The sequence below is a fragment of the Tiliqua scincoides genome, chromosome 6, assembly GCF_035046505.1.
Source record: "Tiliqua scincoides isolate rTilSci1 chromosome 6, rTilSci1.hap2, whole genome shotgun sequence".
Taxonomy (NCBI): domain Eukaryota; kingdom Metazoa; phylum Chordata; class Lepidosauria; order Squamata; family Scincidae; genus Tiliqua; species Tiliqua scincoides.
The window spans coordinates 4,098,299-4,112,515 of record NC_089826.1 but is presented as its reverse complement, the minus strand read 5'-3'; the positions used below and the strand labels follow the sequence as shown (position 1 = coordinate 4,112,515).

Below are 14,217 nucleotides of genomic sequence, written 5' to 3'. Positions count from 1 at the left end.
GTGTTTTTTTTTTTCCCCCCTCATCTGACAGCCCACTTTCATCTCTTCCAACAGCAATCACTGGCTTCCCTCTCAGAGTATACTCACAACTGTCTTGGAGCTCTCAGTATAAGGCAGTGGCTTTGCAAGTTTCTCCACATCTGCTCCACTAGACCCAACTTGGGTATAGGAATAGGAGCCACGGAAATAAGGATTGCTGCCCCACGAGGATCGCAGGATCCGCCGAGGTTTCGGAATGTTTGAATTCCCTAAACCGACAGAGACAAAGCTGTGAGAGAAACCAAGACTGCAGAAGGCGCCAAGAACTCTGCAAACCCAGGTTCCCTGAACAAGAGTCTTAGAATTGAGAACATCCACTGCCCTCGTCTGAACAGGAAAATGTGATTGCACCACAACCCAGATCCTGCCTGCAAACTACTCCTCTCTTGCTAACCCTGCATTTTTAGGGTTTTACAATTACAGCAAACCTCTTTGAAAGCTGAACAGCACCTGCTGAGTTGAGCACTGGATTTAATAAATCATCGTTTAATGTGGGCTCGACATTACACCAGGCACATGCAAACAGCCAGAAATGTGGCCTTGTGGTGGCAACACCACCTATGAACAACAGGGCTCATGACATGAATCTCTCCAGATTGCGTGGAGAGTCTCCACAACGTCACAGCAGACCCTTCACACTGGCAACACCAACCTAGAAAGACTCCACATCACATACTGTAAACATCTTGGCAATGTTACGCCCCTCAAGTGGAACTGCCTGGGGAATGTGGATCTAAATGTCTATCCTTCTGCCAGAGGTACACATTCTCGTTGATATTCAAGGCCTGTGTGATCTCCTGAGTCTGACCTGAACTCAGAAGTTTCTCATTGTTCCTGTCCCAAAAGGTCTTACAAGGTGCTGTCACTGCAATTTCGGCCAAGAACACAAAGTCATTTGATCTAAATAATCAAATGTTGTCTTACCTGGAGAAACCGTTTGCTAAAGAGAGTTCATTCTAGCTGTTCTTTCAGGAAAAAAACAGGCTGTTCTCTATGTTATCTCCTGGTCAAAAGTACATTAGGGGAGACACTATGGAAAACTGACTGTTCCTGTCAAACTATTCTCTTCCAGTTGTAAGAGGAGTTGAGGACTCTTTCATGATATCGTTGAGTTAAAATGTAAAGTCAAGAGAAAGCATGGGTCATGTTCCTTGCTCAGGAAAAATGCTCCTTTTCTGTTATTACCATTGAAAATTATTGTTCTCAAAGAAGATAGTTTGTGTTCAATAAGCTCCTGTTTGTAACTGTGACTTGCAAACTGAAAACTGATTTGTATCCTCTAAACTAGGGCAAAATTTGTGCCCAAGCAAGAAACACAACTACGGATCATTTCCTTCCATACACAGCACTTTGAAAACAGCTGACAGTCTTGATCTGAATCACCAATAGCTTCTTGCCAGGGACTGTGTCCTTTTCCCAAATTCTGCTCTTTGCCTGAATTCCAGAAGAATTCAGGAAGAAAGGCAGGGTCTCAACCCTAAGCTTTGCAGGCTCTCTGAAGCCACAATACTTCTTGCTGCTTCTGAGTTGCCTCCAAAGCTCATCAGAGATGGGACCCCACCCCATCTCTCAACATCTAGAAGCAGAAGGTCACCTAACCCAAAGGCTGGGTTGCCCCGAGCACTGCTGCCGCCCATCTCGGGTGTCTCTGGCTTGCAATGTTATCTGCTGGCAATAAGACCAAAGATAAAAAGCATTCCCCCAACCCTAATCTCAGCACTGAAGCCATCTGAGCAATCTCACAAAGCATCAGCAACACAGAGAGATCAAAAGGAAGGCTAGGACTTTCAGTGCAAACAAAACCATCCCCTGAAACAACATGTGTTGCATTACTGAGTATCTAAGGCAGTGGGGCAGAGCCACAGCTCTGTGAACTTGAAAGCTTCTGCCTCCCCTGAAACTGGGCACCTAACACAGGGGGCTTAGGCAATCAAAGGCTTGTTACAAGGCCTGGAATTGTTTGAAAGGGGCACCACTTTAATCAGGTTAATTGTCAATGGTTCATAGGCTGCTCAAGTCCAGAGGGTTTGACAGCCAGTTCAAACAATACACACTGCAGACTTGCGTGTGAAATTCGAGGCCTAGAGACGACAGACCATCTCTGTGAAGAGGCACTGAACTCAAGTTATCACAGGCAGCTAAAATCACACAACGTGGCACAGAGGGAATCACTGACCTGTGAATTTACGCAGCATCTCAGTGCAGGTCTCTGCCACAGTTTCGTCGTCATACTTCTCCATGATCAGGGCCTCTTCCCCGCAGATCCAGCCACTCAGCACGTGGCCGTAGCGCTCCGGTGGATAGAGGACGTCGAAGCTGCAGATCTTCTTGTACCACAGCTCCTCAGGGTAGGTGAGGCTCTCGCTTTCAGCTTCGTCTTCCCAGACGAACTGGATGCTGTTGCACTCGGGGCTCCAGAAGGGCTCCTTGAATTCCAGGAAGATCTTGTCGGTGGTGCTGATGCCCAGTTTCTGGATAGCCATCACCTTCTCTTCGGGCAGGCGGGGGTAGAACATGTTCTCGTGGTGCTTCTTCAGGACCCCCAGGGACACAGTCACAATGACGTGGTCGGCCGGGATGAACTCGCAGTCCTCACACTCCACGAAGACGTGGTAGCCCTCGTCTTCTTCCATGCGGTCGCTGTTGTGGTCGGCCACCCGCTCGATCTCCTTGCTGAGGGACTGGTTCCAGTGGATGCACTTGACCGGCTTGTTCAGCTGGATCAAGGACTCCGGGACGGAACGGGACAAGATCTCCACAATCTTCATGAAGCCGCACGGGATGACGTGATGGGCCCCAGGGATTTCGGTCCATTCCCCAAATTCGCTGAGAGAGACTTCATCCATGCTGTGAGAGCTGCTCTCACAGCTTTCCACCTAGGGGAAAGGAGGCAGAGGATAATGTTTTCATGGGGCTGCTGTTCTCCTAGAGATGGTGTAAAAACGGCAACAGTTTAAAACAACTTAGAATACTCATAACCATAAATGGGTGGCCTTCTTCCATACCATCCGACTCATCCTCTCCAGTCATGGGAAAGGGCCCTTTTACTGCCCATGGAGTGAAAGTGCACCATGGGGGTTGCTGCCCATGGAGGTGGAGGGAGCAGCAAGGAGTAGGGCCTTCTCCACAGTGGCACCAACTCTGTGGTATTCCCTCCCTCCCCCTTCGTTTACAAACTGCTTCCTCCTTCGTGTGGCCTCCCCACACCTCAGAAGGTGACCAGGAGTCACCGGTGAAAACCAGAAGTGCCTTCCAACGGCAACCTGGAGGTTCTCTAGTTGCAGGCCTGGCATCAACAGATATTTAAATCTACAGGGGCAGAGCCCAGGAATAAGGAGCGCCCACCGTACTGTTAAAAATCTCAAAAATAAAATTTATGCACCATTTCCTCCTTTCCAAGTCACTCTAATGCCACAACACTTCCAAACAGAACCTCGCCGTTCCCATCATACCTTCAGGTACTGCTGGATCATGGCGAGCTTGAGCCTCCTGACTGCCTCTGAGTCGTCGGGATCAGCCTTGATGCGCTTGCGCACGACATCTCGCGTGAAGACACCCACGCTGTTCTTGCTCTCAGCATTGACTGGTTTACCGCTCTGGAAGAACTCCTGAGTCAGGTTATAGACCTGCGCCGAAACAGGAGGGAGGGACACATTGACAACATGCATGCTCACAGAGCGGTCTCAGGCCAGAGAACATAAGAAATGCACTGAGGCAGAACACAGGACTGCACCCAAGACTTCGCGGGAAAGGTGGGCTTTGAGGAGGAATTTGCTAGAAGGAAGAGAGGTGGCTTCCTAGGGGAATTCTAGCAGATAGTTCCAGGTGTAAGGGGCAGCAAGGGAAAAAAGATGGAGATGTTTGAGGGAGCAGAAGACCTGAAGTTGGCTGGTGGGAAAAGGAAGGGGCAAGGATGTACTAGGGAGGGCCATGGAAGGCTTTGGATTGCGCTAGATCCAAAAGAAGACAGAAAACCAGCACACAGATTTAAGAAGTACACTGTGTCGTCCGAGTGACGCGAGGTGAACGATCATCCTACCACCTGTGGTCCTCCAAAACACTCTGTAACTGCTCAATTGCTTCACTAGGAAACTCCCAACTGGCAGGGCCCTGCTTCAGGATGACAAGCCTCAGAGTATTCTTCCTTGCCACTTCTGGTGCACGGAGCCACCTCCTGGAACCTGCATGTGCCTCCTTTCCCACTTCTTTTAAATCTCTCTTCAAGCCCAGCTTTTCTGGACAGGGTCTGGTACTATCCTTTGTCCTCTCTTCCTACTGAAACCAAACTTAACTACATGCAACTGCAACAACCGCATTGCATATTCTTCCCCCTGCTTCAATTCCTTTCCTCTGTTGTCTTTCTTGGGTCAATCTAGACTGCACGTTCCTTGGGGCAGGGATCTGTCTTCGCCTTGGGTATAGGTTTATGAATAATAACATTTGAATATTTTAGACCATTTTTTGTTTATTTTCTTTTAAATGTGGTTTGCAGAGGTCTCCCAACTTATGGGGCAGAAAGGCAAATGTAGGTATTTAAACAACAACAAACTTCACACTTTATGTGGTGATTTCTTGCATGTTAAAAGCGTTGCACATAATATTATCTCGTCACAGATTCATGACTCCCACCCTTTGTAACAACCCACCACGCTGGTCCTGGATATCCTAAACTTTTAGGATGGGCTACAGAAGCAAAGCAAATTTTTAAGAAACTGCTTCCATACATCAGGCTGGAATATCTCAGCATCAAATGGTGCTGTGGTTGTAACAAAATCCAGGTATTTTCTATGTGCATCACTCTCCTCGCCTACACTCACAATACTCTGTGGTTCCTCAACAAATCCTGCACTGCCATTGGAGGGGCAAATTCCACTTCTGCGCACACACCCCTCAATGGGCAATTTGACAGCAATTTGGTGGAATTTTCTTCTGCAAAGTCAGGCAACACAATCTTGATTATGCAGTCACAGAAATACACCAACAGGAGAGCATTTTCTACAAAGGAATTCACTGATATTCAGCAGACGAAAAACCCTGGGGTCTTTCTACTCCGACTCCATTATGTAGCACCATGAAATGCCAGCAGCCAGGACTGCCATTCCAATCCACCCTCACCAACTTCCGAGGTCAAACCCACATAGAGCAGGCACATCTAAAAGCCTCCATCAGCCCTGCTTCAGAATAATGCCACTCAGCTTCCATAAGCTGCTTGCAGCCTGTAAGCAGATCACACATTCACAAGACAAGCAAAAGAGGAACCAAATCCAGTTAGCAGCTGGCCAGAGGCTAAATTAGCCACAGCCGTATCTTTTGCATAGTTTGTGTTTTCCTGGTGCCAAGGAGCAAAAAAAGCCGACACTGTAAGCCTAAAACTCTTGTCTGAAACCACTGCTGGAGAGTGTTGTGTGTGCAGACCTGTACGCCAGGAGGCTTACATCATTAGCATGACCCTAATTCCCAGCATTTTAAGTGGGTCTAAGAGGATCTAACTAATACATCCCCTAAGTTCTCCCCAGATATAACATTTACGAGACAGTGACATCAAGAAACGGTTAAAAAGTCTATAGTCCTGCAGTCCTACACACACTCCTTTGGGAGCAAACCCACTGGAATTTAGTGGGACTTTAATGGGCAAGTACATGGGGACAAGATTGAGTTGTGTAACCCTTGATGCAGGAAAGGAACTTATGGCAGCCATCACAAACTAGACTCAGGGTGCGAAAACTTCAGAGCTGCTCAGCTTCAGAGCTCAGTGACAATCTGCCCCAAAATGGCAGTGTCTCAAGTTTCTACAATGTGCACACTTCAAGCATGAAGAGAAATGTTAGGTCCAAATGTTAGGGAATACACAACAGACAGACACTCCACTGCAGCTCTTGACTACAGCACATCTGGACTCTTCCTTTTCCCTTCATAATATAGTGGTCCCTCAGTATCCACAGGGGATTCATTCCAGGACCGCTCGAGGAGCAGGGGCAATTACTTACCTGGAGGCTGTGCCCTCCTAGCCTCCTCAGAAGGCCTGAATATGACCAGAAGTCACTTCCGGTTCACACCAGTGACCTCTGGTTGCATCTGAGAGGTGTCCTGAGGCACAGGAAGGCCCTCTGTGACATGGGATCAGCATCCGCGGATAATCAAATCCACAAATGCCAAGCCTGCAAATAAGGCCCACTATAACTTGAATCCCTTATTGTCCCCAGCAAATGGAGATTCCAAATGTGATTAACACAAAAACACAACAAAATAATCAAAAAGCCAAACTCAGTAAAAACAAAGAAAAATCAGCCACACAATAAAAACAAAATTAAAGCTGCCCCCGTGGTCAAAAACAATCAAACAAAAGGAACGATAGTCTCCTGGAGGCCATGCTTGTGTCAGGGTTAATTGAATCAAGGAGAAGAACGAAGAGCCCTTGCTCTTGAGTGGAGCACATGCCCTGCACGCAAAGGGTGCCAAGTTTGATCCTTGGCATCTCCCATTAAAAGGATCTTGGATAGCCAGTGATGGATAAGACCTCTCTCTGCCTGGGACCTTAAAGAGTGGCTGTTAGCACAGGCAACACTGGACTAGGAAGACCCAGAGTCCCACTCCAATTAAAGTAGCTTCATATCTTACAATTGCTATTGCCACTCACACCCAGTATAAGGAACACCCGAGTGGTCAGTCAGATGATTTTGTAAAAGCACTAGAAAAAAAACATGCGTCTTCCAACCTCTACGGCTGGTGTTTCTAACCAGGCAAATCTCGACAACCACCAACTACGAACCTCGTTGTATAAATCGCTGAATTCTTCAACCACATCTTTCGGGATCCTTTGACCGTTGCTGGTGAGGTGATAAGCCACCCCATTCTTGGAGTAGAGGCTGATGCGGCCCACACTCCTCTCGCCATCCGTCGTCTCTTCAAGTAAGCCATGATCTTCTGCTAGATGATAGATGGGGTTTCCATTGGAACCGTGGATCCACGTAGCTCCCAGTTCAAAAGTCGCGTTCTCTGCACAGGAGGGGAAGGAAGGAAAGAGCAAGGCCCCCGTTAAAACAATGAAAGAAAAGAACTGTAGCTGTCTTGATAAAAGAAGCACTCCCAACGTGACACAAAGAAGAGGCTGAAATGTTGAAACGGGGTGTTGCAAAAGGTTGGCACCAAAAAATTCTAACCCTGCAAAGTAGAGGCAAACAAACCACAATTAGATTTCATGAAGAGCAGCAGCAGCTAACTGGGTTTTACTACTTCTTCCAACCTTACATCCGTGTGCAATTAAATTAGAAGTAGCCCAAGGGTGGAGCTTGCTTAAGGCCCGTGCTCAACAGAGGGCCAACCCTTGAACCCCCTTCAGTACTGGTGGTAGAAATGGAGTCTCAGCTCAGTTAGGGTGCACCTAAAGAAACCTCCACTTATAAATGAGAACGTCCAGGTTTGCTCTGAGAGACCAGCCACCTGGCTCAGAGGGCCATGGCAAAAGACACCAGAGGGCAAAAGATGTCCTACTGGGACTTACTGCTACAGAGAGTGGCTGCAGAATCTTGACCATTGCATAGGTGTTTGACAGAGGTGTCCTAGGAACAGGGAAACCTAACCCAGGGCACAGCTCGGGAAGGAACTGCTTTAAAAGCCTATTTCAAAATCATCATGAGGCAGACGGTTCTGGCTCCTCAATTGTTGAGGCCAACAGAAAGCCTAGGGTAGTTGCCTGAAGAGAAGGAGAAACCAGGTGAGGTCTTAACCCTTCTCTCTTCTAGCAGTGTTCCTCAAACTATGGGCTGGGACCCACTAGGTGGGTCACAAGCCAATTTCAGGTGGGTCTCCATTCATTTCAATATTTTATTTTTAATATATTATTGATGCTACCATGGGATGTGACTGCATCTGGGGACATGTTACAGATCTATACTTTTAACAGGCTACTCTGTATATGCTTTTAACAATGATAGTAAATGGAACTTACTCCTAGGTTAGTGTGGGCAGAATAGCAGCCTAGGATTGTTAAAAATTTTCCTGCTTGATGATGTCACTTCCAATCATGACATCACTTCTGGTGGGTCCCAACAGATTCTCATTCTAAAAAGTGGGTCCTGGTGCTAAATGTGTGAGAGCCACTTTTCTAGAGGATACCTCTGAGGTTCCCCTCAGTCATACCCTGGCAAGAGGACCACCACCACCCACCCATGAACCACCCTTAAGGCAGATGTCTTCACCCATATGGTGGCAGGAAGTGAACGGAGCATTCCCCAGATGCCCTTGCATCATTACTCTAGAGAGCAGGAGTTGGAAACCTTTTGTTTAAAGTGACATCATTATGCCACCATCAAACATCCAGATTGCCAAGCTCCCAGAAGCAGCCTGCATAGAGCTTGGCTTGGGAGACAAAGCCTCCTGTCCAGTTTGCTGCATGCTGGACGGGGAATGGCAGTCAACTCTCTGAGCCTGCCATGGTACAGGGACTCCACAAGCTCAGACAGATGGCTCCGTCAGTCTCCATCCAGTGTGCAGCAAACTGGGCCGGAGGCTTTGCCTCCCAAGTCAAATGCACAGAGGCCAGATGACTGGTGGGTAGGTCAAATTTATAGGTTTCCGACCCCTGCTCTAAAAGATGTGCCTCTTTTACAGTCTCCTTCCTGCGGTATGGCTACCAGAATTGGACACGGTCTACCAATTGCAACCAAATCAAGGAAGGAAGACAGTTAAGTTCCATCAGCTGTTATTTATGATGTGGGTGCTGCAGTCAGAATATAATTAAATCCTTGGGAGATTGCAGCTGTAGAAGTCCAGTAGCTGCCTAGCTCAAGAACCAACTTAGCTGCTTTACCAAAGTCCTGATGTTTATGTGCCCAGAGGCAGTGCTCCTTCAGCCACTATCATGATAACACAGTGAGACTGACTGCAACTCTCATGAAACTGTATGTGTTCAGTAAAGCTGTTCTTCTTTTCCAGACAGGCTTCTCCTCTGCTCAGAACTACACAGCTGCTACTGAAACTCAGGGAAGCTTAAAAAAGTGATTGTGGCGACTCTGCACAGGGGTGGGGAACCATTGTTCAGAAAAGAGAAAACAGTCACATATGGAGGGATCACCCACTCTCACTATCCCATGTGCCTTTCTGTCTTTGAGACCACTGCCATGTGTGCTGGATGTGAGCATCCCCCAAAACCTAAACCCTCATTTAGCAGATGGGATGCCCAGATGGCCACCATCAACCTTCCCTTACAGAGACACAATGTGGCACAGTCAGTGAGACTCTGTTCATGAGAATGCATGTCACCCACTTGGGTCACTTGAGATCACTACAGAACAGAATCATCAAGGACAAAAGGCAGATCTTTCATGCTTGGTCCCGTACAGAGCAGCTGGGCAGAGAGTAACAAAGGGAGGGCAAAGCTAAAAATAGACTCCATCACCTGTATATTTAGGAACTCATTAACCAACATTTCTTAAAGCAGATAAGCCTGAAGTATGAACAACACAGAAAAGTGTGAAGTTAATCACATCTTTAACACAGAAACTCAAAAGCCAACTTGAAGCCCAAAAAGCCTCAAGTTAAAACCTAAGAAAAGCCCTGCTGGATCATGTCCAAAGGGGGCCCATCTAGTCCAATAACCTATTTCCCACAGTGCCCCACCAGCTGCCTCTGAAAAGACCATGTGGATGAGGAAAAAGACACACCCTGTCTCTGCAGCTGCTATTCAACACTGTCACTGACCTGGAGCTATCATCACCAGTAGCCCTTGATGGACCTGTCCTCCATGCCTTTGTCCAAACCCCTTTTCAAATCACCCAAGCTTGAGGCCAACACTTTCAGGAAACAAATCCCAGACTAATGATGTCCTGAATGAAGAAGTGCCTCCGTCAATCTCTCCTTTCTATCCCACCAATCAATTTCATGGAACAACCCCTGGTTCTCATCTTGCGAGAGAAGGAGAAAAGCTTCTCTGCACCCATTCTCTCCACACTGTGCATTATTTTAAGCCTCAGTTGCCTGTTTTCCAAGCTAGTAAGATCCAAGAGGTGTCACCTTTTCCCTCATAAAGAAGGTGCTCTAGTCTCCCAATCATTTTGGTGACCTTCTTTTGCACTTTTTCAAGCTCTACAGTACCCCTCTTGAGGTGCAGTAACCAGAATCGTACATAGTATCCCAAATGTGGCCAGATTACAGACATGCACAGGGGCATTAAATTAGCAGTCTTATTCTTGATCCCACAATTTGCCTTCAAAGCTGATGTACACTACTTCTATTGAGCTATCCATGCTGAACCCACAATCTTTTCCTTGGTTTGTCACTACTGCTCAAACCCCATCAGTGCATGTGTGCAGCTGTGACCGTTTTGCCCCAAAGTACTTTCTGACACCGAGCCATTTGACTGCCTGTTCACCCGGTTTAGAGAGGTCCTTTTGGAGCACTTCAAAATCTGTTTTGCTTTTAATCATCCTGAATAGTTCGATGTCCTGCAACCTCCTACTGCTTCCCCACATCGCAGCTGTTCGCTGGAAACAGAAGCAGCGCAGAACAGGGAACCTGTACATATTTGAACCCCACACAGTGTAGCAATGAAAGCCCTAAGTAACAAATGGGGAAGTCCCTGCTTCAAATTTCGCCTCTGCCACATCTTGTTAGGTGACTTTTAGGAAGTCAGAATGTCTCAGCTCTCACCCAACCTCCAATTTGGCAATGATACAGGTGTATCTGGTAGGGGAGCTGGAAGGATTATTGAAGTATCGTACTGTATATGAAATGTTTTGAATACTTACAACGTGCTGTATGGGTGCTAAGTATCATCATGCATATGAGCATATGATTTGCCTATTTAGTGTAATTTACTGTTCAGCTAACAAGGAGGAAAAGGACAAGCTACAGCCCTCGCCACCCTCAGTTAATAAAGGCAAACAGCAATGAAGAGCACAGGAGCTCTGTTCTCCCTGTGTGTCCTACAAGCACACACAAAACCCACAGGCTTCTAGAGTCTACGTTTCCACTGTCAAAGCCTTAAGGCAATGGGGAGCCATGGAATCAGCCAGGGGAGCTGCAGAATCCTCACAAAACACCCTATATAATGTATGGGATTGTAGCCCTAATTGGGAGCTGCAGCCAATGGCCCAGTAGATCAAAGGAGCCAGTCAGAAAAGTCTGGAAACCACTGCTTAAAGGGCTAGAAACTTTTTTTTTAAATAAAAAAAAGACTGAAAGCTCTATTGTGGTGCAAAGTCAAGGAGACAAAGCAAGAAGAAACATCAAGGGGAGGGGGTTAACAGTGGACCCAGGCTATGGCCTTAGGAGCAAGCGATGTAGCCCACCTTGCTGAAGCGAGGCAGGACTGAGTAGGTCAATGCCTGGGATTCTCCATCCGAGACACTGGGCGAGTGCGTATAAAGACTTATTTTGCACGGAACACCAACACCCCACCCTTATGCAGGATAATGGGACACACAAACTCCAAGTCACGCAACTTCAACATGACAAAATTCAGAAAACTCTGCCATTTTCTAGACTCTCATCCTCTCATTCATGGATAAGCCCCAACTTTCTATATATATACACATACAGTGCATGTCTATAAGACAGCAACCAAGAAACGGTCCACAGGTGTGTTGACTGACGTGACGGCCCCCTAAGGGTTTGGGATATTAAGTACTTCCCTCCTGTCTGGCACTGTAGGCTGCCAGGAGGCTATTTTTGACACAGCATATCGGCAGTCCATGACCCATTTCCCTTTTGAAGAATGATGCCAAGTCTCCGTAGCCTTTTCAGCTCCCTACTGAAAGGCCAGATGTATTTGTCAGGCATCCTTTCCCATCCACTTCCATACCCCAGTACAATGTTCAGCTTTTAATTTACTGCCATGTGTTTATCGACTGAACCGCAGCGGGTGATGTCAGAGCTGGGCTAAACAAGGAGGAAAAGGACAAGCTACAGCCCTTACCCCCCTCAGTTAATAAAACAGAGAATGGCCAAAAATAAAAACCAGCTCATTGCAACTCGGAAGGCCATTCAGTGCGGTAAAGGAAGTTATTGACAGCACAGTCAAGGACACGTTCCACCCCAAGTTCATCCGGTGCAACTTCATCTGCATTTGAAAGAAGACAAACTACAGTCTTGGGTTTGAGATCTTAGTGCAGAGACTCTTCAGCGTTAGCAGAGAAACAACGGGCTCTCCTAGCACTTCAACAGCTTCTCCCTTTCTCACTTCTCTTGGTCTGCCTCTTCCCCCTGTACCATTCCTCACCTCCTGATGGCTCCTTCTGTCTCTCCCTGCCAATGCCTTGGCAGAAGCGGTACTGCTGAAAGGGTAGCATTAGGAGAGCCCAATTATAATAGGGGGGCCAGCCTTTCAATGGTGACACCTACACAGAAGCAAAGTTACTAAAAGGGTAGCCTGTATGATAATTGCAATCTTCCAGTAGCCTTAAGCCCCAAGGGTGAAAACAGAATTTTCTCACACCCTGACTAAAACTAACAAATTTGTTTGGGATAAAAACTTGGAGCACTCAGAAGTGCTGTAGAAAATAACCAATGACAATAAAGAGCATAAGATCAAGGTAAACTCTGGAAGATTCGGTGGGGTGGTAGAACTGGCTTAAAAGACATCATCTGGATGAAAATATCTAAAATTTGTTTCTCTACAAAGACATTTTCCTAATCTTTTTAATTAGCAAAAGAATTCATGGAAAACATGTCCAGCAACTGGCCATGACAGCGAAGCAGAATCTCTTAGCGCAGAGGCAGCAAATGGCTGGACGGTTGGGAAGAGCAGCAGAAAAAGGCATCACATCTTCACGCCCTGCCTGCAAACTTTCCAGAGCAAACTGGCTGACCGGTTCGTAGAACTGAGTGCTGAAACTGATGGACAAGAGGTCTAATCGATCAAGACATTTCTTACACTCCTGTCAAGCCCACCAAAGCAGAAGCAACACACCAACCGTTTCCTTACCAAGCTTCACACTTTGTACTCTGCCTCCAATTCGGTCAGACGCTTCAAGGACAGTCACATCCGTGAAACCGTTTTCCAGTAGAGTTTTTGTCGCCGAAAGGCCCGCAAGTCCAGCACCGATAACTACTATTCGCGGCTGTCGTTTTCTCCGTAGGCCACTACTAAGAGGATCATCAGTGCTGTCTGCAGATATTTCACTACTTTGCATGCCGTCCAAGCTCTCTTTTTAAAGAACCTGCTGAGAAAAGATACACAAACCAGTTCAGACCATTAGGTTGGCAAGTCCCTCTTTTTTTGCCCTTAAGAGCCTTCTCGTTCCCTGTTCCAGCACAGTAATAAATTCAGGAGAAACATCGGAGCTCCGGGACTTGCAGATCTGAAAATGAGAAGCAAACCATCTAAATGGGACAAACTAAAAGGGTGCACAAAAGCAGCCTGGAATATAAAAGCTTCTGAACCCGGAAGATGAAAGGTTTGGAAGGTACAAAGACTTCTACCCACTCATCAGAGATTGTATTTTCAGAACAGAATTTTTGGCCTTGTGCTTCTTTTTATAGTGATGTATAGCCCACTGAGGTGGCAATTTTGTGGTTAAGAAAACTCCAGACACACCACAAACACTCCAAAACCTGCTGAGCAAAGAAATGATTTCAATTTGCTTTCTCTAGAAACCACAAAGCATCAGCTGCAGAGCCCAAAGATTAGAGACTAGGCAGCTAGGTCTGGATTTCTAAAACAAAATACAAAAGCCATAAGGTCTCTGCACAAACAAAGCACCTTAGGCGTACACCTAAAACCTGCATATAAAAAGAAACTGTATAAAAAGGTAACATGGAACGTGGCTAACATGTACTGCATTGCACACTCCTTTTTAAGGGAGCTCAATTGGCTGTGGCTACCTGTTGCACATACATCTGGATTACCTGTGTAATGTATGACATGCACCTAAAGACAGATATACAGGGTGACAGGAAGTGGGTCTGACCTGAAACATAGTTGCATTCCTCCATTCCTGGATTCCAGAGGGCAAAGAGGAGGGGCCAAAGGTCACCAATCAAAGCTATAACGAGCATCAGGGTTGCTTGTTGCCACTCACACCAGTTACAGCCCAGAAAAAGGTCAAAACCATGGACGTCCAACAGGAAAGGTCCAGAGGAACAGCCCCCAAATCACTTTCTTGTTCTCATGCAGCTAATTTTGGGCTCCACCAAGATGAGCCACAAGAAGTCAAAAAAAGAAAGTAAAATCATAGCAGT

At 46.7% G+C, this 14,217-nt stretch overlaps 1 protein-coding gene across 5 annotated transcripts in view; it reads right to left on the bottom strand.

Moving 5' to 3' along the window:
* Positions 1-14,217, bottom strand: part of SMOX (spermine oxidase) — a 32,553-nt gene that overhangs the window by 1,170 nt on the left and 17,166 nt on the right. For 3 of the 5 annotated variants that reach the window (XM_066632506.1, XM_066632509.1, XM_066632507.1), the window contains exons 2-6: positions 12,962-13,196; positions 6,809-7,035; positions 3,492-3,665; positions 2,216-2,915; positions 88-248 (exon numbers count right to left, since the gene is read on the bottom strand). In XM_066632506.1, coding sequence (XP_066488603.1) covers positions 88-248; positions 2,216-2,915; positions 3,492-3,665; positions 6,809-7,035; positions 12,962-13,169 — 1,470 coding nt within the window. In that variant the 5' untranslated portion in view covers positions 13,170-13,196. Of the gene's footprint in view, positions 1-87; positions 249-2,215; positions 2,916-3,491; positions 3,666-6,808; positions 7,036-12,961; positions 13,200-14,217 lie in introns of all 5 variants that reach the window. The other 2 variants (XM_066632504.1, XM_066632508.1) reach the window with 1 other exon arrangement.